The sequence below is a fragment of the Apis cerana genome, linkage group LG1, assembly GCF_029169275.1.
Source record: "Apis cerana isolate GH-2021 linkage group LG1, AcerK_1.0, whole genome shotgun sequence".
In the NCBI taxonomy this organism is placed as follows: Eukaryota; Metazoa; Arthropoda; class Insecta; order Hymenoptera; family Apidae; genus Apis; species Apis cerana.
The window spans coordinates 5923281-5945196 of NC_083852.1; the positions used below are offsets into that span (position 1 = coordinate 5923281).

The window sequence follows — 21916 nt, forward strand, 5'->3', positions numbered from 1 at the left end:
CACTAAAATTAATCATTTGATTTATTAATACTTTTATTAAAATTTTTGATTAATTTAATTTCATATTAAAGCAAGATTTTATGTAAAATTCCGAAAATTTAATTATGTTGATTTGAATATTGGCGCGTTGCATGCTACCGACAGAGATACCAACTGTAAATACAACACAAACGTTGCGTCATATTGCGCACTGTGTTCCGAGTCGTGTGTCGCGAATCTCGTTTTCGAAAGAGCACGCACACACATGCCGCGTTGTGAAATCAAACTATCGGCCCGGGAAACAAAAGTGCATAAATCACAAACGACAATTCTTAGTGTTCGTCAGATGCAATCTGTTTTGGCGCGTGTGGTTGCGTACGTTTCGCGTGACTGTCGATTCACGTATCTGTGCGCGCTCGGTAGGTCAAAATGGCGTGAACCGACTGTGCGATTTTAGGTTATCTTTGCTCGTGGCAAATCACCGCGCGTTCAGAAACAAAGACGCGCGTCTATTCCCTAGTGGCATCCTTTCTTTCAAGTGCTCACCGCGATCCTCCACGTGCGTTTTTGGGTTCGAGTTACATGAGTTATGAAGACGGAATGCCCGCAGGCGGTAACAGTCGTTTCCGCGGTTACCCAGCGCGGATGTCCGAGCGACAACAGCTCGCGCTTCTTCTTCAAATGACCTCTCAGGAAATAGTTTCAGGTAAAAAGAACATTTTATTTAAAACAAACTCACGCACATTTCATAGACTTCTTTAAAACAAGTAATCAACGATCAAACAATCATCTTATCGCATGCTTTTATAATGAATATTTTAAATAGATCGAATAATTAATTTATCTGTATTTGCACAGATGTATGATATTGATCATAAAATTCACTAATTTCGTTAACGTAATTTCGTTACATTATATACCAAAAAATGTATTTGACAGTTAAATTTTTCGATTGAAGAACTATATGTTTATTTATTTTCTTATATTCGAACAAATAACACTCCCACGAACTACGCAGTATTTATGCTTTTCGATAAACACTTAATTTTATGCTGTATGTACTCATTTTATGGAAATAAACTACAATGCAAAATCGAAGCTAGTTACTTCGCGGGAACGAGTTTTGCCCGCCTGTACTTTCCATTCAGGTCTACCAACCACATAACTTTGTACTCAATCCGACTCCGCGATTATACTACGAATAGCGCCACCCAACTTTGACAAAGAAAAAAGAAAGGTTATGTAAATGTAGTAATTGACGTGCGCTCGAATTCCCGCCATGAGAGAATTGATCTGACAGTAGCACCGATTGTCGGTAACTTGAAACTACGATTTACACTAGGAGGCGTTAATACCATTGTATATACGATTGTTCATACGATAAAATTTATATTTTTATATCATTTATATATACATATTGAAAAAATTATTATATACATATTAAAAAATTATTATTCATAATTTTTTATACAATAGACAATAGACAAATATACAATATTATACAATAGACAAATATAAGTACATATAATTGTATTATATTTAACTTTATAAAGAGTTCAATATTTATACCTATATTATGATGAATTTTTTGATATAAATATTAATATACATGTATTAACAACTTAAGCAATTTAATAAATAATTAACATGTGGAAAATCTAATCAATTCATTTTTTTTTAGGTGGTAACCGAACGGAAAATACAAATACATCAAATACCACTTCAAGGTCATCGAGTTTACAACAACGAGGGTCAAAAGGTCGCTGGACTAGTAAAAATGGAGAATCGGCAGTCCAGGCATCTATTAATCGTAAAGAAGATTTTCGAATGCGACAAATGCTCGTGAATGGATACGATCTCAATACAAAAGAAACAAATGGTGAGTACCCATAATTTTTGTCATTTTTTATTGTAAGATTTTATTTTATAAATACATAACAATGTATTTTATTTTATAAATACAAACAAATTATTTTATATTACAAGCTTAGTTTATTCGAACTATATTTTAATTAAATGTTTTATAAGATAAAATTTAAAATATCAAAACAATTTAATTCTAATCAAAATTCAAGCCAAACATATTGAATATAAATCATTGAATGAATGAAATATTTTTTAATTATTATTATTAGAATAATGAAATATTATTTATATTGTGCAAAATAAATTATTTTTAATTCATACTTGAATTTTTTATCAATTTTATTCGATATTTTTATTCGATAATTTTTTATCTATATAATATTTTCGCATATATTCATTTTTTAATCGATTTTAATATTAAAATCCATCTTTCAACTTTTTTTTTTGTTATTAATAATTTTGAATATAAATCTATAAATTGTCATAAGAATCCTATTTTTTGATATTTTTATTTCTAAAATCATTCTTAATAAATGATAATTATAGTGATAGTAATTCTTTATATATGTACATATTTTTCAACTTATAGATAACTGAAATATGATAAAAATTAGAAAGTTTTTTTTTAAATATTACGAAGTCAATCACCCCTATTCATTCCTGTATATAGTATAGAGATTCTCGTCGATAAATGAAAGCGACGGTGCACGACCTTCCTAAACGCAGGAAGTCAGCGGGTCCGGGTTCATTCATATACAATCCACCTTCATTGCTCGGCTACCCTTTCTCTGTTCCGTTTCATCCCATTACCCTTAAAGGTCAAAGAAACATGTGGAACAGCTAATAAATTTTTAGTTTTTAATTTTTTTAAAATTAATTTAATTTTGAATCACAATAGGTAAATAAAAATACAAAAAATAAAAAATTAAAAGTAGTGAAATTTCACTATTTATTTTAATATTTACTTATTGATTATGTATAAAATGTATTAAATTTCTTATTATTTAAAAATATACATTTATGTAATTACGAAAATTTAATATTACGAAAATAAAATAAAGAAGGAGAAGAAAATAATTAATTTAGAATTTAATTAAAAATCGTATTACTGAAAAATGTAATATTTTGTAATAATTACATTATACGGAAGTGAAAAACGTTGTAGAATTTCATTGAAAATATTTTGTTATTCGTGAAAATTAAAAATTGATGTATTTTAATAAAAAATTATAAAGGAAAAGGAAAAAAAAAGATAAAAAGAATTTTAAAAATTAAAAAATTTAATGTAAATTGTTTTCCATTCCTTGGAAATAAAAATGAAATATTTCAATATATTAGAAACATAAAATAAATAAAAAGAAACTTTATTCCTTTAATTTACGAAATTTTTTTATATAAATGAACAATATTTCTTACAAAATTTGTAAAATTTAAATAAAAACTTTCTCCATAAAAATATTTTTCGTAAAATATTATATTTTTCAACGGAAGATAAAAATGCTAACGTGAGAAAATTAAGGGGAAAAGTGAAAATGAAAATGTAATTACGTCATAAAAGATACTTTAAGTCAAAATAAACTTTTGCCGTATTTATTCACTTCTTAAAAAAGATCAAAGAATAAAAAAATAAAAATAAATCTAGAGATTGAAACGACTGACATTCCCCTTCAAATAACGCGTGATATGAACAATAATTCGTTCAGAGATATTCCGTTGGTCACTTTCCCTTTTAGCGTATCTTGCGAGGTTACATAAGTGAGTTCGAATCTCCGGCAAAATTATTTTATAAAAGTAGAATTTAAAGGATACTATAGGATATCATAACGTCACTAGTAGTCGAGAGCGAATGGTGATCTAAGTTGTAAGCTCATATGTGAATATACCATACCAGAGACAATGTCTCCTCACCATAAAATGCCTAATAGAGTATTCACCAATACTCTTCTAGTCACAGGTGCACGCCTTCCTTGTTGTTCAGAGGGTTGTAGAGGGATGAAACATCCAGCGTGTTGGACTTGGGAGGGGCGGCAGACAACTCTCGTACAGATCAATACTCGAGACAGGGCCGCACTGTACCACATAATTTTTCATTTCTGACTGCTTTAGATCTAGAAATCTTGCGGCTAATGTTTTAGATAGATATTTCAGATATTTAGGCTCGAGTTGTATTAACCGTTGTGTCTAAGTTAGGTTAAGTTGAATTTGAAATATATTGATATTATGTATTATTTAAGTATTAGTATATTTGAATGGATTAAAAAAAATTTATTCTTATTAAGATATACTTTTATTTTATATTTTTTTTATAAATATGTTTTTTTACAAATTTTGATATAATTAATTAGAGATTAATTAAAATGTCTTTTTTTTAAATTATTAATTTTTATTTTAAGAAATTATTTATTTTTTATTCTTAAATAATTATTTTCGTTTATACTTACTTTCAAGGTTTTCATTTCAATGAATAATTTGTATCTTTAAAGTAGGCTTCAACCTAGTTTTATAATCACCAAGAATATATATATAATAGTTGGATAATATAATATATTAGAAATAAATCTCGTATATAATTATTAGATTTGATGAATTTATGTTTAAAATGAGTTTGAATATTTAAAATTAGATAAAGATGTTATGTAATAATATATATCTATAACTTTTATTAATTGAGAATATTATAAATATATATTACATATAATTTAATTTCGGTTTTAATTTGAAAAGAATTTCAAGAATTAATTTCAAGAATATCGTATTTTTTTGTAATATTAGAAGCAGTATTTGATACAAGATTGCAATATGTATGTGATTTAACTTTAATATTGATGAAACTTAAAATATAAAATATTCTTTAATTTTTTTCCTTTATTGATATATAGATTTATTTATAATATTTAATATAATAATATATATACATATTTATTATTATTATTAATATATATGTTATTTATAATTTTATTATAACATTAAATATAATAAATTATTGATATATTTTATGTTTCAATATAAATCTAATCATATTATTAATACTTTAAATAAAAACTTTATTTCTGATGAAAAAATAGTATAATATAGATTTAATAAATTATATATATATTATAATATAATAAATAAGATAGATAAAATCTAAATTGCATGTTATAATATTTTTCTTGAATTAAAAAAATCATATTTAAAAAAATATATAAATTTTCAGTATCAAACATATATATATTACATTATAGTTTATGTTAATTGACATAAAGATATTTAAATTTTTTAAAAAATTTATTTTATCAAAATATAAAAAATATATAATATATGTATACATCTTCAATGCCATTATCGTAATTTAATATTTAAATTATTTTAGAGAAAAATAAATTTATTTTACATATACATATATATATTCTATAAATCTATTTTGTTAATATATTTAGATGTTAAGTAAATGTTCGAATAATTATTCATAATTTATTTTTCAATATTATTTTGATTTGCGAATCAGTTCACTTTCTCTAAATGTTTTCACAATGGTCATTTCTAACGAAAGTTCGGCCCTGGCTTATCTACGAGACGATACCGACGACAAATCCAATGTTTCCACAGAGAATTTCGAACTCGGCTTTAAAGCTGAAGATTCGGTATACTACCATATCAGACCTTCTTGAAGAAGTACAGTCTTTAATGTCAATGGGCGTTGGACTTACATACACATTTAAAAGATTGCATTCACCATCGATTCATATTTCTTTATCTAAACTCATATATAATTTTTTCTATCTTTATTCATCACATATCATAAATATTATACATTATATATCTAATACAAAAATTTAAATCATTTTTATTTCCATAATTAGCTAAAGATCAATGCCTTAATGCAAAAGATATAATATACATGTTTAAATATCAACGATACATTGAAATGATATATTAGCTATAAATATCTATTCCCAAACAATTATATATATATATATAAAGAATGATGAAAAATTCATTTCGTTTTATATATATTATTTATTTTGATTTATATTTATTTATGCTTTCTCCATATATTGAATACGACTTGTCATAGAATTTACAGTTATTTTTTTTAGAATTTACATTGCCGAATGTAATTAGTTAAAGTTTCGAAATCGAATCTCCAATGTAATATAATTAAAGCAAATACAGTTTTCATCGGACTGGCTGAAGAAGAGAAGGCGGTATCGGGCGCCGCCCGTGTCTTAAAGCCGATAGACTACTTAAGAAATGACGGGCTTGTTTATCGTGACGTCGTTTCCGATCTATTTTCACCAAGAACCTTGTGTATTCACATGAAAACAAAACAACACCATTTGTATCTACGATACATCTGTTCTCTATAAAACCTTCCATTTTTAATAGAAAATTGCAAGTTATTTATATCGAGATATGAATCGAATTTTTTCCTTTTTCAATCTACTTAATAATACTTTTTAAAAATAATATCATTTGATTGATTTTCGAATAGAATTTTTTTATGTTTTTTTCATAATATAATAGATATTGTGTATTATAAATAAAATATTAACAAACGATTAAAAATAAAAATATAAACAAAATCATTGTTTTTTTATAAATTAATTTCATTTTGCATTCCATTTTTTCTCAATTTTTAAAGAAACCATAATAGTATTTCAAAAAGAACTTTGTGTTTTTGCTTATTAAGAAAAATTTAAATGCTTCGTCTCGATCGGTTTACTTTAACCTATAATAATTCTTAAGGAAGTAATTTGGAAGCAAATGTTTTATCTGAGTTGTACGATTTAGTATGTAATTGTAGATATGTCATTAAATGTAATTAATGTCAATCACGATAATATTCGTTATTATACCTGTTTTGGTAATAATATTCTTTATCATTTTGTTCTGATTACAATTCCATTTCAGAATTATTTAAGATTTTTTGTTTTTACTAAATTCAATGAAAATGATCAATATGAATTGATGAAAATCTCGAATTAAATAATATTCTTTAATGTTATTATCATGTTGCTATTTTTTGTAATGTATTTTCCATTGAGTAAATATGCTGTGGAACTTTCTACGTCTTTCTTTCATATAATCCTTCAAAAATTCATTGCGTCATCTTCATTATTTTATTAAAAACTCTTGAAAAGTTGAATTTATAAAAAAACAATAAATTGACGATTTAAATAATGATTTCATCAAAATATTCAAAATATCTAAATCATAAATTAAAAGTTATTCTAATTTTAGATATTCATATTTGTAATATTATAATATTTCTTAATTTTTTAACAGTTCCATTCTAATTGAATTCTTATATTTCAAACATTTTTCTATTATATTATTATCTATTTTTTCCTTGTTGATTACAATATGGTATATTCATGATAGAATTGTTTTTTGATTTTAAATCTATATTATTGGAATTCTTATATCTTTTAGCTGATTATGAATTATCAAGAATACATAATGATTGTACGATCAATAATAGAAATTATCAAGTTGTTTACTGTATATATCGATTAAAAATTTCGAATCTTAAACGATGTTTTTCACACAATATTAATCTAATTGTTTATGCGCCATCTACATATTATTTAGATGATTTTCTGTTTTCTATAATAAGTAAGAATAAAAAAAGGAATTATTCATATTCATTCAAAAATTAAACTATGATAAATAGGAAATATATTTCATTAAATAAGATATGTGATATAAGAGAGATGAAAACAAAAGTAAATCTTCAAACAACGTTCCTTTGGTTCAATCTTTGCCCATAAATGGCCAGCTTTATTCTAACAGCAGAGATATCGATCGAGAAGAAAACTGACGAATGTCACAACTTCTCAACAAGGATCGCACACCACAAGTTCACAAGATGTTCGTATTCGGTACCCTTTATGGGTGTGTTCAGCGAACGTTGATTACTTGGAGAGTATTGCATTTTTTTTTGTCCAGAATACAGATACTTGGAAATATTTTTTTAGTCATTAATCTTCAAATGTTGAAATTTAACGGATCAATTGAGTGATGAATGTGGATGCAAATGGATTAAATATTTTCGCTTTTTAATTTTTATACATTTATCTTTATTTTTTTTATTCTTTTCATATTGGATATTTTCTTAATAATTTTGGAAGATCGAGAAATTGTTCACATCAATATTAATCTGCTAGAAATATAATATTTAGATTTTTACGACACATCATAATTATTGAGATAAAAATGTTTATTTAGTTGAAATGATATACTTCATTCTGTTGTAATTCATTATTTATTTAAAATAGGATATTTTAAAAAATATTAATAAATATAATATTTTAAGTATAATAAAAATTTTAAATTGTTATATTTAATTGACTTATCCATTATTCATATTTTTTTATATTATTTATAAATATTAATTATTTTCATGTATATATAAAATTATAATTTATAATTTCGATTAAGACATTGGATGGGAAACATTGATTTATTAAAGAACCCTCAATATTTAGAACTCTCAATATTTTCTTCACTATACGATAATTAAAAAAGAAACATAAAAAAAGGATTTGACATTGTGAAAATATTATTGTTAAAAAATTATATCTTTCCTTTTCATCATATCTGATCACACAATCAATATCTGGTCAGACAATCAGTTTGTGATACTTACAATTGGATAATCAAAAAAAAAATAATAGAAAACAAAGAAACTTTCTTAGTCTTTCTTCTTTAAAATAAATGTTGCTTTTCATGTGTGTAAATACCCTAAGAACTCGTCCCTTTCGCATAGTAAGCCACACGTTGACCAGGCACGCCAGTCTTTCTTCCTCCTAAGGAAGTTAGTTTGACACTACTGAATCATATTTTCACTTTTCCACTCGTTCTACACTTTGTTTCCATTCCTACTTCCTTTTTTCATTTATTTCTCTTGCTATCAGATTATTATGATCATTGTGAATATCGCTGATTTTATGTTTTTAAAAGATTTTGTTATCGCTGGTTCTTGTTTTTGGGAGACATACACAGCCATTTTGATTTATTACACTATTACAATCTGACCAATTTACATAATCATTATATAAGATAAATTATAATCCTTTGTTTTGTTAAACAATTTTTAAACATTTGTAAATTATTAACTTTCATAATAAATTGAAACATTTTATTTTTGTACGAAAATTTTTCAAGTATTTTCAAATATATTCATATTATTTCAAAAAAAGAAATTAATTTTACTTGATTTTAAAAAATATTATCTTTATTAGATAAACAAAAAACTGAGAATAATCAATTTTCTTTGGAATTTATCTATAATTGAAATATACATATATCAACATAAAAAAAATAAATAATAAATGATTGTAAAATCGATTTTAATTCTATAGAAATAAAAATCGCTATCAAAGCAAGTTTTTAAATTTATAAATTCTTTTATCTTTTTTTAACCATGATCATTTTAAAAAGAAAGAAAGAATAATTGCAATCTTTTTTTAATTTCTCATAGTCAGAAATAATATTTTTGGTTTTATGAAAAACAAAATTTTTATGCTTTTTTTTTTTTACATAAGTGAATGCTTATACTCTTCTTTAGCTCAGAGCGCGCGAATACACTCGGAAAGTAAGTAAGCGATAATGCGACTGGTGTGCTGAGCGCAGGAGCGGCACGTGAGGAAATGCTAGCACTGACACATGTGCAGATACAGGATATAACTATAGGATGCGTATATATACTTCATATACAGATATCATGATCGAACACAATTGTACACTTTCTGCAGTTAGGACCGTCTTGTAGAGCGCACGACCGACAGTGTCGTTGGCGGGATCAGCTTGCGTTCGATTGGTGAAAAAGAGCGTTCTTGGTTCATCGTTGGTGGGGATATAGAGAAAGGCGGAGCCAATCGTCGACATAGCGACGCAACATGGCTACTAGTTCGCGAGGGGCCGTGTTCGCGTGCACGTCGAGCACGTACACGTACGGACTTTCCCCCGGCGGACCGACAGATGTCGCCTTGATTACCTTTGAATCGTCAAGATCGGCGTGACAATTGGCCCCACAAGAAAAAAAGGAAACTGAGAAAGAATCTGTTTATTGTAAAAAAAAAAAAACATAATCGAATATCAAAATCATCTGTGAAAATGAATTGAAATGAAATTCAATATCATCTATAACATCAAGTTTTAGAGGATACCGACAATGATAATTTATCTATTACATTTCGAAATATCAAAATTCCTGATGGACTTTTCAAAATATTTTTTCTCGTGGAAGAAACCATTTGTTACCAATTAATTATTACTTAATCATGTGCATTGTGTGTTATTGTGCGTATCATTGACAAAACGTGTGAAGAAAGAAATAATTGGAATCTTTTTTAGGCATATATATATATATGTATATATATATACACAAAACAGTGAAAATACTAGTCAAATCTCAGGGAATGTGTACGAAGTGTGTGTAATTACCTATTCAGCTTAAAAATTTGTGGAAAACTATTAAGTGTTCTTGTCCTTCGTATTGTTTACAAACTAAACTTTAGGTGAAATGAAAATATTAATCTAATAAAGAGAAAGAGATGGGGATATTAGTTCTCTTTTTTAGGACACTGACCAAGTAAATCCGAAATATAAAAAAATATTGTGTATATTCTGCTGAACATTTTACCATTTCACCACAGTTATTTCATTGTTCCTATAGTCTACATTGTATTTTTATCAACATTCAAATATTTCAAATATTTAGAACGTGTTTTTGGAAAATCACACATAAGATTTTATTTCTATTTTATTTATAACTACAGATATTACAGGTGTGAGTTCACCTGATGAAAGTACAACAGTTGCTCCTGATAGCCCATGCTCTCCGGCTGAAACAAGCACATCAGCATCATCACACGAACAACAAGAACAGGAACAACAGCAGCAACTTTACGAACATCACCATTCTCAATTTCAACAACAGCAGCAACGTACGACCGGAAGTGCGCCAGCCGCTGCACTGCACGTTGCTGAGGACAGTGGAGCCCCCTGTGAGATGCGGAGGACACCACCGCAAAATAAAGGTGAGTCTGTATGCACAAAGTGTTATTATTTATTATTATAAGTATAAAAAATTTATATTTCAAATTTAATTTTAATGCGCACTTCAATTTTCATATATAATTAAGTTTGCTTTTCACTTTATAAATTTCTTTTTTTATATTGAATATATAGAAACAATAAATGTTATTGTAAAAGATTTTGCAATTAATATAATTATTATTAAAAATAATAAACATATCTAATCGTATGTACATTAATATATATTTTGAGTAATGTTTAAATTTAAATTAATTTTGAAATATTCTACAATTCTAATTTTATATAAATTAATATTAGAAAGAAATTTTTACTTTTTAAATTTAAAATTTTTAATATAACATTAATTGATATTAATAATAAAATATATTTACAATGTTTTGTTCATTATAAAATTATAACATTAATTTAAAAGTTATTAAAGAATAATAGAAAATTCATATTTTTTACTAATTTTTTAAAATATTTTTATTTATAATAATAAAGTATATAATTAATACATTTGTTAAGCTATTTCATCGATATGATAAATATCGCACTTATCGACATAGCTACTATTCATTAATTTCCTTCTTAATGAATTTGAATCATGTCAAATATTATAATTAAAAACAAAAATTTTGTTTATATTTATTTTTATTTATTTATATTTTGCAATTGATATTATAGGATACAAATATTTTAAATAATTATGCAATTATAAAAATTGATAATCATAAAATAAATAAATTGAAATAAAATAAATAATAGGAATGTGATTTAATATTTTTATATGTTGACATATGTTTTTCTCGTAAACCTTCCTTTAATTTATTTTTTATGAAATAATATTATATATTTATTCATATTGTTAATATATATTTAACTGTAAAGTTTTATGTGAATTTATAACTTAAAAAAAAACAATAAAATATATGTAAAAGATATGTAAACATATATATTTAATAATCGAAATAGTTTGCATCTTAACAGATATCTAGAAAAAGTTATTAAAAAAATTAAAGATAAAATTATAAAACTATTTTATTTTATTTATTTTCATATCGAACGCAATGAAAAATTATTTTTTAAATGTATCATTTTTAATTGTATTATATAATTATGTATTATGAATGTATTATATAACATATAATACGTTATTACAATTAACAAGGTCTTTCTTTTAAGTGAGAAACTAGATGCATTATAAATATTTAACACGGTTATAATGCGCGTGCGCATACAATGTACCGCTTGTGTAGCGAATGAACACGCGTGAGCGTGCAATCACTACCGATCGGTAATAATAGCGAGCGATGCAGAAACACCATTTAATTAAACGTGACATTCCCCAGTAGTGACGCGTCGGTATCGTGCGCGCGATGCAGTGCCGCGCCTGGTAGAAGTTGGTTGAGACGGAGACGCGGCGACACAGTCGCGAGCGGGCTCCTCTCTCTCTTAGCTCTCTCAGTGTCTTCGCTCTGGCGCGTTATGTGGGAGCCGTGCTAGTGGCAGTAGTGTACACACGCTGCTTCGACGGCTACTGAACTTCTTGCTTGTCGTCACACTTGATCATAATATTATTCTTCCTGTCCACTCGTGATAATCTATTGAGGATCTTCATATCCTCACAATCCGTGCTAGTTGGCGATCCGTCGTAGGAACAGGTATGCGCTCGTGGCTACGTTCGTCTACGCTTGAAACCCTCTGGCTACTATCGGATGACCCAAAAGTACCGTTACTAGCAAGTACTCTCGACCACGTGGCTCAGCGCGTGTTTCTACAATCTTAACGTGCGTCGTTCTATCGAATCGTTTCCTTCACGACATCGATATTAACCTATCTGAAAGAAGTGTCATTCGCGAACCAGGATTGCCGAACCTTGGAATACATCTCCTCGTTGGTCTCTTTGCTGTCGAACAAGAGAGGGACAAAGGCAGACTTCTTTGAGGTAAGAGAGAAAGGAGTGTGCAAGAGAAGGGGGAGAAAAAGAGGGAGAAGGTGAGGAGTGAGAGAGAGGAAGCACGCTGACTGGCAAGTATACATTGGACACGTTTGCGCTCGCGGGCTGCGTCCATCGACACCACTAGGGTGATCGTACCTCCGAAAGGGGTCTGTGTTGCAGTTATTGCAACAGTGCACCATTTTCTAACAAGCTCGGTCAAACTATTATATTTATATTTCCTTGTTTTTTCTTTACAATTTAATAATAGAATATATTCTACGCATTGTGTTGAATGTTATAGAAAAGGTATACAAATGTCTAAATGATTTATATTCGTGATTAATATTCAAGTTTTGTTATCGTTGATGTTGAAATGTATACTAACATAAAAATCGTGTCGATATCGTTGTCACAGTTTTATTGATCGTTAACAAAGTCAAATTGAAGTCTGGAAAATATTTAACCGCGGCAATTAAATGTACGTGTATAGTGAGGAACAAAACCGGTTGCGTACTTTGTCTCATGCATTTCACAGAACATGTTGGAAACACGATATACTGCATTCAGTACGTTTGCTTTCAATGTAGCAAAATCTTTTAAGCTTCAGCCGAAGCGATGTGCTAATCTTTTTGAAATATAAATCATCACAGATAGACCGTAGGAGGATAGACATTTTACGGAGTCATATTTCAGCTGACCTTGATTCTCATTATAACATTTCGTCATTCTACTAATCGATAACTAGATTTAAATCAGTACTTCATTTATCAATCAACCATTATGAATTGTTAATTTTTAAATCTTATTTAAATCATATATCTTTTAATGATATTAATATTAATATACATTTTTCGAATTTTTCATTTTTTTTTTTAAGAAAACGACTAAAATTATGAAGTTTATATAAAAAAATTATAAACCGTTTAATTTTTATATAATTTGTATGTCACAACATAAATATTAAAAAACAATTGTCATTTGTCAGTTTATGTCATCGGTTGTATTATTATCTTTTGCTGTAAGTTAATGAACTTTTCATGGCAAACTATATTCGATAAAACATACATATGTTATCGGTCAAAAAGATTGTGATATTTTATTTATCGAATAAAAACTTTCTTTTGGTTTGTGTTTTGCAAGGTCAGGAATAGTAAAGAAAATGAAGAAGAAACATTTCTAATGAATTCCTTTTAATGGTATAAAGCAGATATTTTCTTTTTATTAATTAGATTTTTAGCTATCTTATCGATATTTAATATCTGACATTATAGTTAATCTCTTTTATTATTAAATGTATTAAATAATATCGTAAAAATTCATTTATTATTTATATTAATCGTATGTAATATTTGTTATCCTGTGTAATATTTGTTATGTAGATATTTTATCACAATAATATATGCAACTAAAAAATCATAATACTCGAAAATTTTTTGAATATATTGGTAATTCTATCCTTTGAAGATAAATTTCTTCTATCATCTAGGAAGTGTGAGAATGAAATACATACTATGAAATAATATACGTTGCATTCCGAGAAGCATATATGTTGAATATACCGTGATATTTACGTATCATCATTTCGCAGTAAGAATGTTCCACAAATATGTACTCTCTTTCTAGATAATATTACGCTACATGCCTTCACGTATCGCGACACTAGCGATAAACATATTCGCTTATACGGTTAAAAAGAGCATCGATTAATTTGAAGTGTCCATTATATTTGGATTGCGATTCGAAAATATTATTTGTCAATTTCAATGAATAGAATATATGATAATTTTTATTAAATATAATAATAATTTAATATTGATAACTAGTATTTATTTAAAAATAAATAATAAATAGTATTTAAAAAATAGTTAAAAATTGTTATAAATCAATATTTAAATTTCAGAATTTTATTGTAGAAATTAAATATAAAATTCTATTCACATATAAAAAAAAATATCAAAAAATAAAACATACATCTTTAAATTAAAAAATGTTTTGTTTATTCTCTATTTACATTTTCCTTTTAATTCATTGTTTAAATTTTTATCTGCTTCTTAAATTTGCTGAATGGAATCGAAATAATAATATTTTTAAACAATATAAATCAAGTGAAAGAGATTTTTACGGTAATTAAAAATATTGGGTCCATATAGGGTGAAACTATTTCCGCGAATCGTTAATATTGTAAAAGCGGCGAATAGTCACGAATTCATTGACTAGTGAAGTTGATGTATTTTAGGATACACTATTCGCAAGCGCCAAGTTTCATTGGCACAATTCCCTCTTTCACGAGAACGATAGAGAAAGGAGATAGAGTATGGGGAGGGGGAACCACGATCAATGACCAAAAGAGATCTTAATAAAAATACTGTGTCATTTACTGTATAAGATTATTGTTAAATCGATATTAACATAATGTATTCACATATTTCGACACACATATTGGTCTGAATTCTGAAATTATATACGTGACATTGTGTTAACTCGTAGATTCAATTATATATTGATCGAGAGCAGTGCTTGCGTCAGCCTCGCTTTCAACATTACACGGTATCCTAGTATCTCTCGAAACAAGCGTTCCGTGAAATCATCGGGACAAGCCTCACGTTATTGCTTCGCCGTGAAATCCGTTTTCCCGCTCGGATCCCGCGAATCTCTCGGGCGAATTTCGCCCGGTTAAAATACACTCTAAACGATTACACCGATGAATGTAATATCTTGCGGTATATATAAATCTTTTTATACATTTAATGAATGTACGTACGCTTGTCATATATACCATAATTTTAATATTCTATTTATATTCATCTTTTAATCGAAGCATCGAATTTCATTCATTTTATCAAATCTCTAACAAAATTATATTATCGCAAATGATCATTAGTATACATGTATATATACGTATAAAAATGAAATTCCTCAATAATTAAAAAAAATATGTACGATAGCATGACAAAAATTTCAAAATATATTTGTTAAAAGATTTGATCACATTGGACGTTAAGCTCCACTTATTATACTGATCATGCAGTGTACCGTAGCGACTCGAATAAAGAGTTTAATGGCATGCCTTCCTGTAACGCGATCGTCCGGTAAAAGGCCACTAATGAATCGATCGCGGATCGGGAAGCTCACTTGCCCCCCTCCCATTCCCCTCGAGAAACTTGTTCTCCTGGGGGTCCCTGTGATTAACAGCCATATTCTCGATCGCAAGCAGCGATTCATTCCTCTCTAAATCTCTTACCGTCCTTGTTCTTTTCTCTTCGAATGCCCATCCCCCTTTCCCCACGTATCTTCCATTTCCTTCTCTCTCTATATCCGCCAACCATCTCTCTCTCCTTCATTCCTTCAACCGTCCTCTATGCTCTGTCTCGATGCTGGAGGAGTATATACTGGCTTCGTAAAAACTCATTCCCCTGATATTTCATTGTTGTTCTTGCAATTAATCGACGTTTTGTTCTGTACAGTCGATAGATCGGGAACCGGGCAGTCTGGAAGCTCGCCGAGGGTGACGCTTCGGCTCAACCAGGTGAGAGGAGCGAGGGATGAAAAAAAAGGAGGGGGTACTGCTAACTCCCGTCAGGGCGGCATGAACGCACAGGTATATATATATGTGTGTTTATACATGTATGCTAGTTATATATATTTATTTAATTAATTTTCCAACAGTTTTCTAAAAATTCACCGATGAATTTTAATTTTTGAATAATATTAATTCTTAATTTTTTCGAAAATCGAAAATATTGATTGATATATTATTGACATAAATATTGATGTTTTGATAAATATATTAATAAAGATTTTTAACTTATATACGATAACAATTTGTAAAAAATATTAAATATTTGTTTTATTAGTTTATTTATTATTTATTTAAATATAGATTTAAAAAATGCAATGCGATTAGCAAAAAGGACTAAGGTCATTTAGTTGAGCATGATAATAAGTTTTATGTATTGCGAAGTTCATTACAAGTAATATACGATAACATAAAAAAAAAAAATTCTAACGAGGAAAAGAAAATTATATTTTACATTGCTTTTAATGATGATAACGAATATATATGATTCATGCATTGCATCATTTCCATGTGTAAAAATTTTATATTTTTATTTAAATAAATAAATAATATTTGCAGAATCAAGGTCAAATGGAAACTTCATCGAAGACGTCATCAAACGTCTCATCAGGGACCGTGAATGCCGTCTCGGGTTCCAGTACCTCTGGAAACACATCGTCTACTAGTGATAGTAGCGACGTGTATGAATTCAAAAGTTCGAAAGAACCCACACCAGTTAGAGGTGCAAGCTCATCACCAAACCCTAATCCCGAGAAAGATAAAGATGGTAACAAGTCTGTTGGCAATCAAGGAGGACAGAATGGTGGTAACAACGTGTCTACCGCTAATAGTGCAACATCTTCCGGTGAAACAACAACCGCATCGATTACTACCGATGATGCTCCTGCGGTTTCAGCATCGCCTTCGTCTAAGCGTGCATTTGAAAACGACAATACAGAAGAGCAGGATGAAGAGAATCGTCGAAAAAAACGAAAAGATTCCGAGCCTATAAAAGAAAATTTAAAAAACACTACCACAGGCAGACAAAGTACTAGTAGAAATACTACTAATACTGTGGAAAAGGTTCGTTTATTATTATATAAGGTATTAGCAGTAGTAAAATAAATAATTATATAGAGTAATTGTTAATTTATTTTAAAAATCATTTTAATTATTGATAAAATAAAACTTTTTTCTGTTAAAATAACAAATAGATTGAATTATTTATTTAAAAGATTTTGTGATTAATAATAAATAGAAATAAATTTTGAAATTTTGTTTTTTTCATAGTGTACAAAATCAGGTAAACAAGGATCTGGAACAAATTCGAGTAAAAATAATCAAAATACAACCTCAATTAGTACAGACAGAAAAAGTCCAAGTTCTTCAATGGCAAGTAGTCCAAAACCATCAAATCCTTCTGGTTCGACAACTAATTCTAAAACAACTACACCAGCACCTCCAGAATCTGATGGTGAAGATGATCGATCAAAAGGATCAGATTCCAATTCAGCTCCTAAAGTACCACCTTTAAAAATAGTTATTCCACAAAGTACAGCATCTGAACAAGAACAAGGTAATAGAAACGGAAAGAGTACATCTAATAGGAGTCATCAGTTGCCTTATGTAGTTGCCAGTTCTAATAGTAATGATTCAACGGATAAAGATCAAAATCAATCAACCAGTGGAACAACAAGTCCTACAGAAAGTGGAAATAATACTAAAAATGAAGATAAGAAAGATTTCAGTGGTGCTTTGCATGGAGAAGAAAGATCAACGCATCATCAAAGAGTGCTCAGAAGTTCACATAGATCTGGTAATGGCAATAATGGGTCAATGACCTTGAAAGAAAACTCTTCTTCTACAGGAAATGGAAATTATTCAAACTCATCTCCACTACCAGTATCTTCGACAGATCGTTCTAATAATTCATCACCACAGCAAAGGCATCATTCACCAACACCTGAGAACACTAATTCTGAATCAAACAAAAATACCTCGACAGAAATTTCAAACAGTGGTATTACTTCAAAAACAAATATTATGACAGAAAAATCAGAAAAAAATACCGAAACTGGTGGAAAATGTCAAAAAGATAGTGGAGCTGAGAATTCCGAAAATGCTTCTACAACTACCTCATCCACGACAGCAAATATAGGCACTCCGGCACCACCTGTTGAACTTCATCCTAGGAAAAGAAAAATGAAACCTAATAAAGAAGCACAACAAGCTGCTACAGCTGCTTCTAATGAAGCATCTGAAGCAACAAATACAGGTCCAGAAGTTCATCCACATGATCAACCGATTACTAATTGTTATCAATTGTTTTTAAATATTAGAAAACAGGTTTGTATATTTATTGTTTTTAATATATGTTGAATTTATTTAAAAAATATTGAAATTTCTGTGTAAAATATTTGCATTACTTTTATTCTTTTAGATCGAACGAAGAAGAAAAGGTCTTTTTCCAGTTCAACCAAAACCACCTCAGGGTTTTAAGGATTATTTAATGAATCGTTGTACATACGTATTAGCTGGAAATGCAAATAAAGAACCAAACGTTAATCCTCCGGTTGGATTACAAGGCGCTATGAAAGATTTATATATTGAACAAGAAAAAGAAAGATATCGTCTTAGAATGCAACACGTCGTTGAAAAAGAAAAGCTAGTTTTATCAGTAGAACAGGAAATTCTTAGAGTACATGGTAGAGCTGCTAGAGCTCTGGCCAATCAATCTCTTCCTTTTTCTGTTTGTACCATATTAAAAGATGAGGAAGTGTATAATGTTATTACACCAGAACAAGAAGAAAAAGATAGAAATGCAAGAAGTAGATATAATGGTAGATTATTTTTGAGTTGGTTACAAGATGTAGATGACAAATGGGAAAAGATTAAGGTAAAAATTATAAGGATTATTGTAATATATATTTATACCTGAATTATTATGTAGATACTCGTAAATTCATACTTTGTCTTTAATTATTCAGGTTAAATTAAATTGTTATATAAAAACCAATTGATAAGCATTTTTTCATGTTTGTCAGTTTAAAAAATGTAATACATTAATAAATATTAATATTATTGTATTTATTATATTAAAAGATAATATAAATTGGAATAAAATATTAAGATAAAAAATTATACTATTTTAGGAAGCAATGTTATTAAGGCATCACAATGAAGCTGAATCATTACATGCTGTACAAAGAATGGATTGGGAATGGAAATTAAAAGAAGTTGGATTATGTGAATTTAAAGCAACACCTCAAATAGAAGATATTCATGTTCCAATGGTACATGTTTCAGATGATTTCGATTTGCTCCCAGCTTAATGTACAATAATTGCACAATTTATTCGTCGTAAATATTTCTTTTATACCTTTGAAATAATATCAAAGTGTATAATTATAATCTGTGATCTCTTTAATAAAACGTACCCGCCGTTTTTACACGGTTACGAAATTATATTGTACTACTTTTAAAACTATTATTACATGTGGAGGCTATATTTAAAAAACATTTGACACTTTAATTAAATTGCAATATTATATTATTTTTAATGTATTTCTCTAAATTTACATACATTAGGATTATATATATTATTTTTTTCATGTTTATTATTTAACATGTTTTATTCGTAAATTATGTCATTAAAGGAATGAACAAATGAAAATTATAAATATTGACTAGGGATTTGTAATATTCTGCAAATTCAACACTTAAAAAATCTTATGTGTTAATATTTTGATATTATATTTTTCAGTATACAGTCTCTTTGTAATGATGTATATATTTTGTACCTAGCAACTTATATATTGCTTTTAAATAATGTATAAAAACTATAGACTAAAATGCCATGTAATAAATAAAACTATACACAAAACTATACAAGTTAAATTATTTTTTTTCTCTCAAATTTTCATTTTTGTTTTCTATTTGAGGGCTTGAATTAACAATTGGAGATTGATTGATTGCATTTACATTTAATGATTCCATTTGAAAATCTATGGGTTTATTATAATTCATTATATTAAGATAGTGTTTATGATCTAAAAAATTGTCTTCCAAAAAAAATAAGGGTTTATTTTTTACATAGCAAGTTGATATTGGTAATGCAAAATGATATTTACCTTCAGTTACATCATTTGGAGTAAATTTTATCTGCAATATATAAATAATTAGATTATATTAAATTATATTAATAAATAATAGTAAAATTAAAAATATAAATACCGTTTTACGCCTAAGAAATAATGTATATACTGTAGCACTATATTTGTCTTCTTTAGGATAATAATGCATTTCAATTGCATATCTTTTTGTTACATAATGTATGAAAATAGGATTTCCTATAGTAATTAAATTGAACAATGTCAAAATTGCTATCATAGTTGTTAGACTATCTTCTTCCATGAGTTTCATAAACATATACGGTTGAAAAATTATTGATAATGTTGTCGACAGTAAAGACAATACTTTAAGACTAATGACTTTATTTTTCATAGTTCCTATATATATTAATTCTTTATCTTTTTTATTGTTTTCATCAGAAAAATGTCTTACTTGCAAAAATGGTGTATTTTTTTGAATACATCTATTATATTCCCTTGTTATATTCTACAAAATAAAATATATTTTAATTAAAATATATAAATACATTTAAAATAAATAAATAGAATATTAATTTTTCAAAATTATACTATATATATATTGATAATTATATTATATTATAATTCCTATATATTAATTTTTTATCTTTTTTATTATTTTTATCAAAAAAATGTCTTACTTGCAAAAATGGTGTATATTTTTGAATACATCTATTATATTCTCTTGTTATGTTCTACAAAATAAAATACATTTTAAAATATATACATATTTAAAATAAATAAATTATTAGAATATTAATTTTTCAAAATTATACTATATATATATACTAATAATTATATTATTTTAAAATATAAATTTCTAACCTTGATATTACTACATTTATAATACATAGAAATTCTGAATAATACAACTTCTTGCATAAACAATTTCTTTTGGCTTAAAATCCAATTTCGTAATAATAAAACCATGATTAATAATTAATAATAGATTCTTTTTCTTTCTTTAGATATTCAAATATCCAGGTAAGTATTTTAGACTTCGTCACGTCAAGGAACTAGCTTTAAGCACAAACAAAGTATAAAATAGATCTACTATATTTTTATATTCCATGTCTAAATTACTGTTCATGTAAAAAATTGATTATAAATTAAATAAAAATTAGACATTATATATATATTTTTCTGTTACATAATTTGACGATTAAGAATTTCTTGTTATCATTCTTGGTATATACAACATATATAAAGTTGACACAAATGAAATTTAAAATAGATTTAAAAACATGAAAAAAAATACAAAATACTATATTATGATTTTACTAACAAAGTGGTTGATCTACATTAAATTAAATATAAAAATAACCAAATTATGCAATATATTTTTGTGTTTCAAATTCCTATGATATTAGAATTCTATTATTACTGTCATTTTTATATCAT

The 21916-nt window shown here is 27.4% G+C and overlaps 2 protein-coding genes across 3 annotated transcripts in view; one reads left to right on the plus strand and one right to left on the minus strand.

Moving 5' to 3' along the window:
- The first annotated feature begins 185 nt into the window (after window positions 1-185).
- LOC107994856 (ankyrin repeat domain-containing protein 12) lies at window positions 186-20250 on the plus strand. Of its 2 annotated transcripts, XM_017051960.3 has the most exons (8): window positions 186-685; window positions 1661-1858; window positions 10611-10871; window positions 16276-16409; window positions 16947-17450; window positions 17658-18713; window positions 18808-19263; window positions 19520-20250. In XM_017051960.3, exons 1-8 carry the CDS (start codon window positions 562-564, stop codon window positions 19697-19699), a joined length of 2913 nt encoding a protein of 970 aa, XP_016907449.2. In that variant the 5' UTR covers window positions 186-561; the 3' UTR covers window positions 19700-20250. The 2 variants fall into 2 exon arrangements, with proteins under 2 accessions (XP_016907449.2, XP_061936143.1); XM_062080159.1 differs by lacking the exon at window positions 10611-10871 and having other exon boundaries at window positions 551-685.
- Window positions 19900-21916, minus strand: part of LOC107994858 (transmembrane protein 70 homolog, mitochondrial) — a 9447-nt gene continuing 7430 nt past the window's right edge. The window contains exons 2-5 of the mRNA XM_062080234.1: window positions 21341-21535; window positions 21157-21210; window positions 20601-20984; window positions 19900-20528 (exon numbers count right to left, since the gene is read on the minus strand). Of these exons, the coding sequence (XP_061936218.1) occupies window positions 20265-20528; window positions 20601-20984; window positions 21157-21210; window positions 21341-21445 (807 nt within the window). The 5' untranslated portion in view covers window positions 21446-21535 and the 3' untranslated portion in view covers window positions 19900-20264. The remainder of the gene's footprint in view (window positions 20529-20600; window positions 20985-21156; window positions 21211-21340; window positions 21536-21916) is intronic.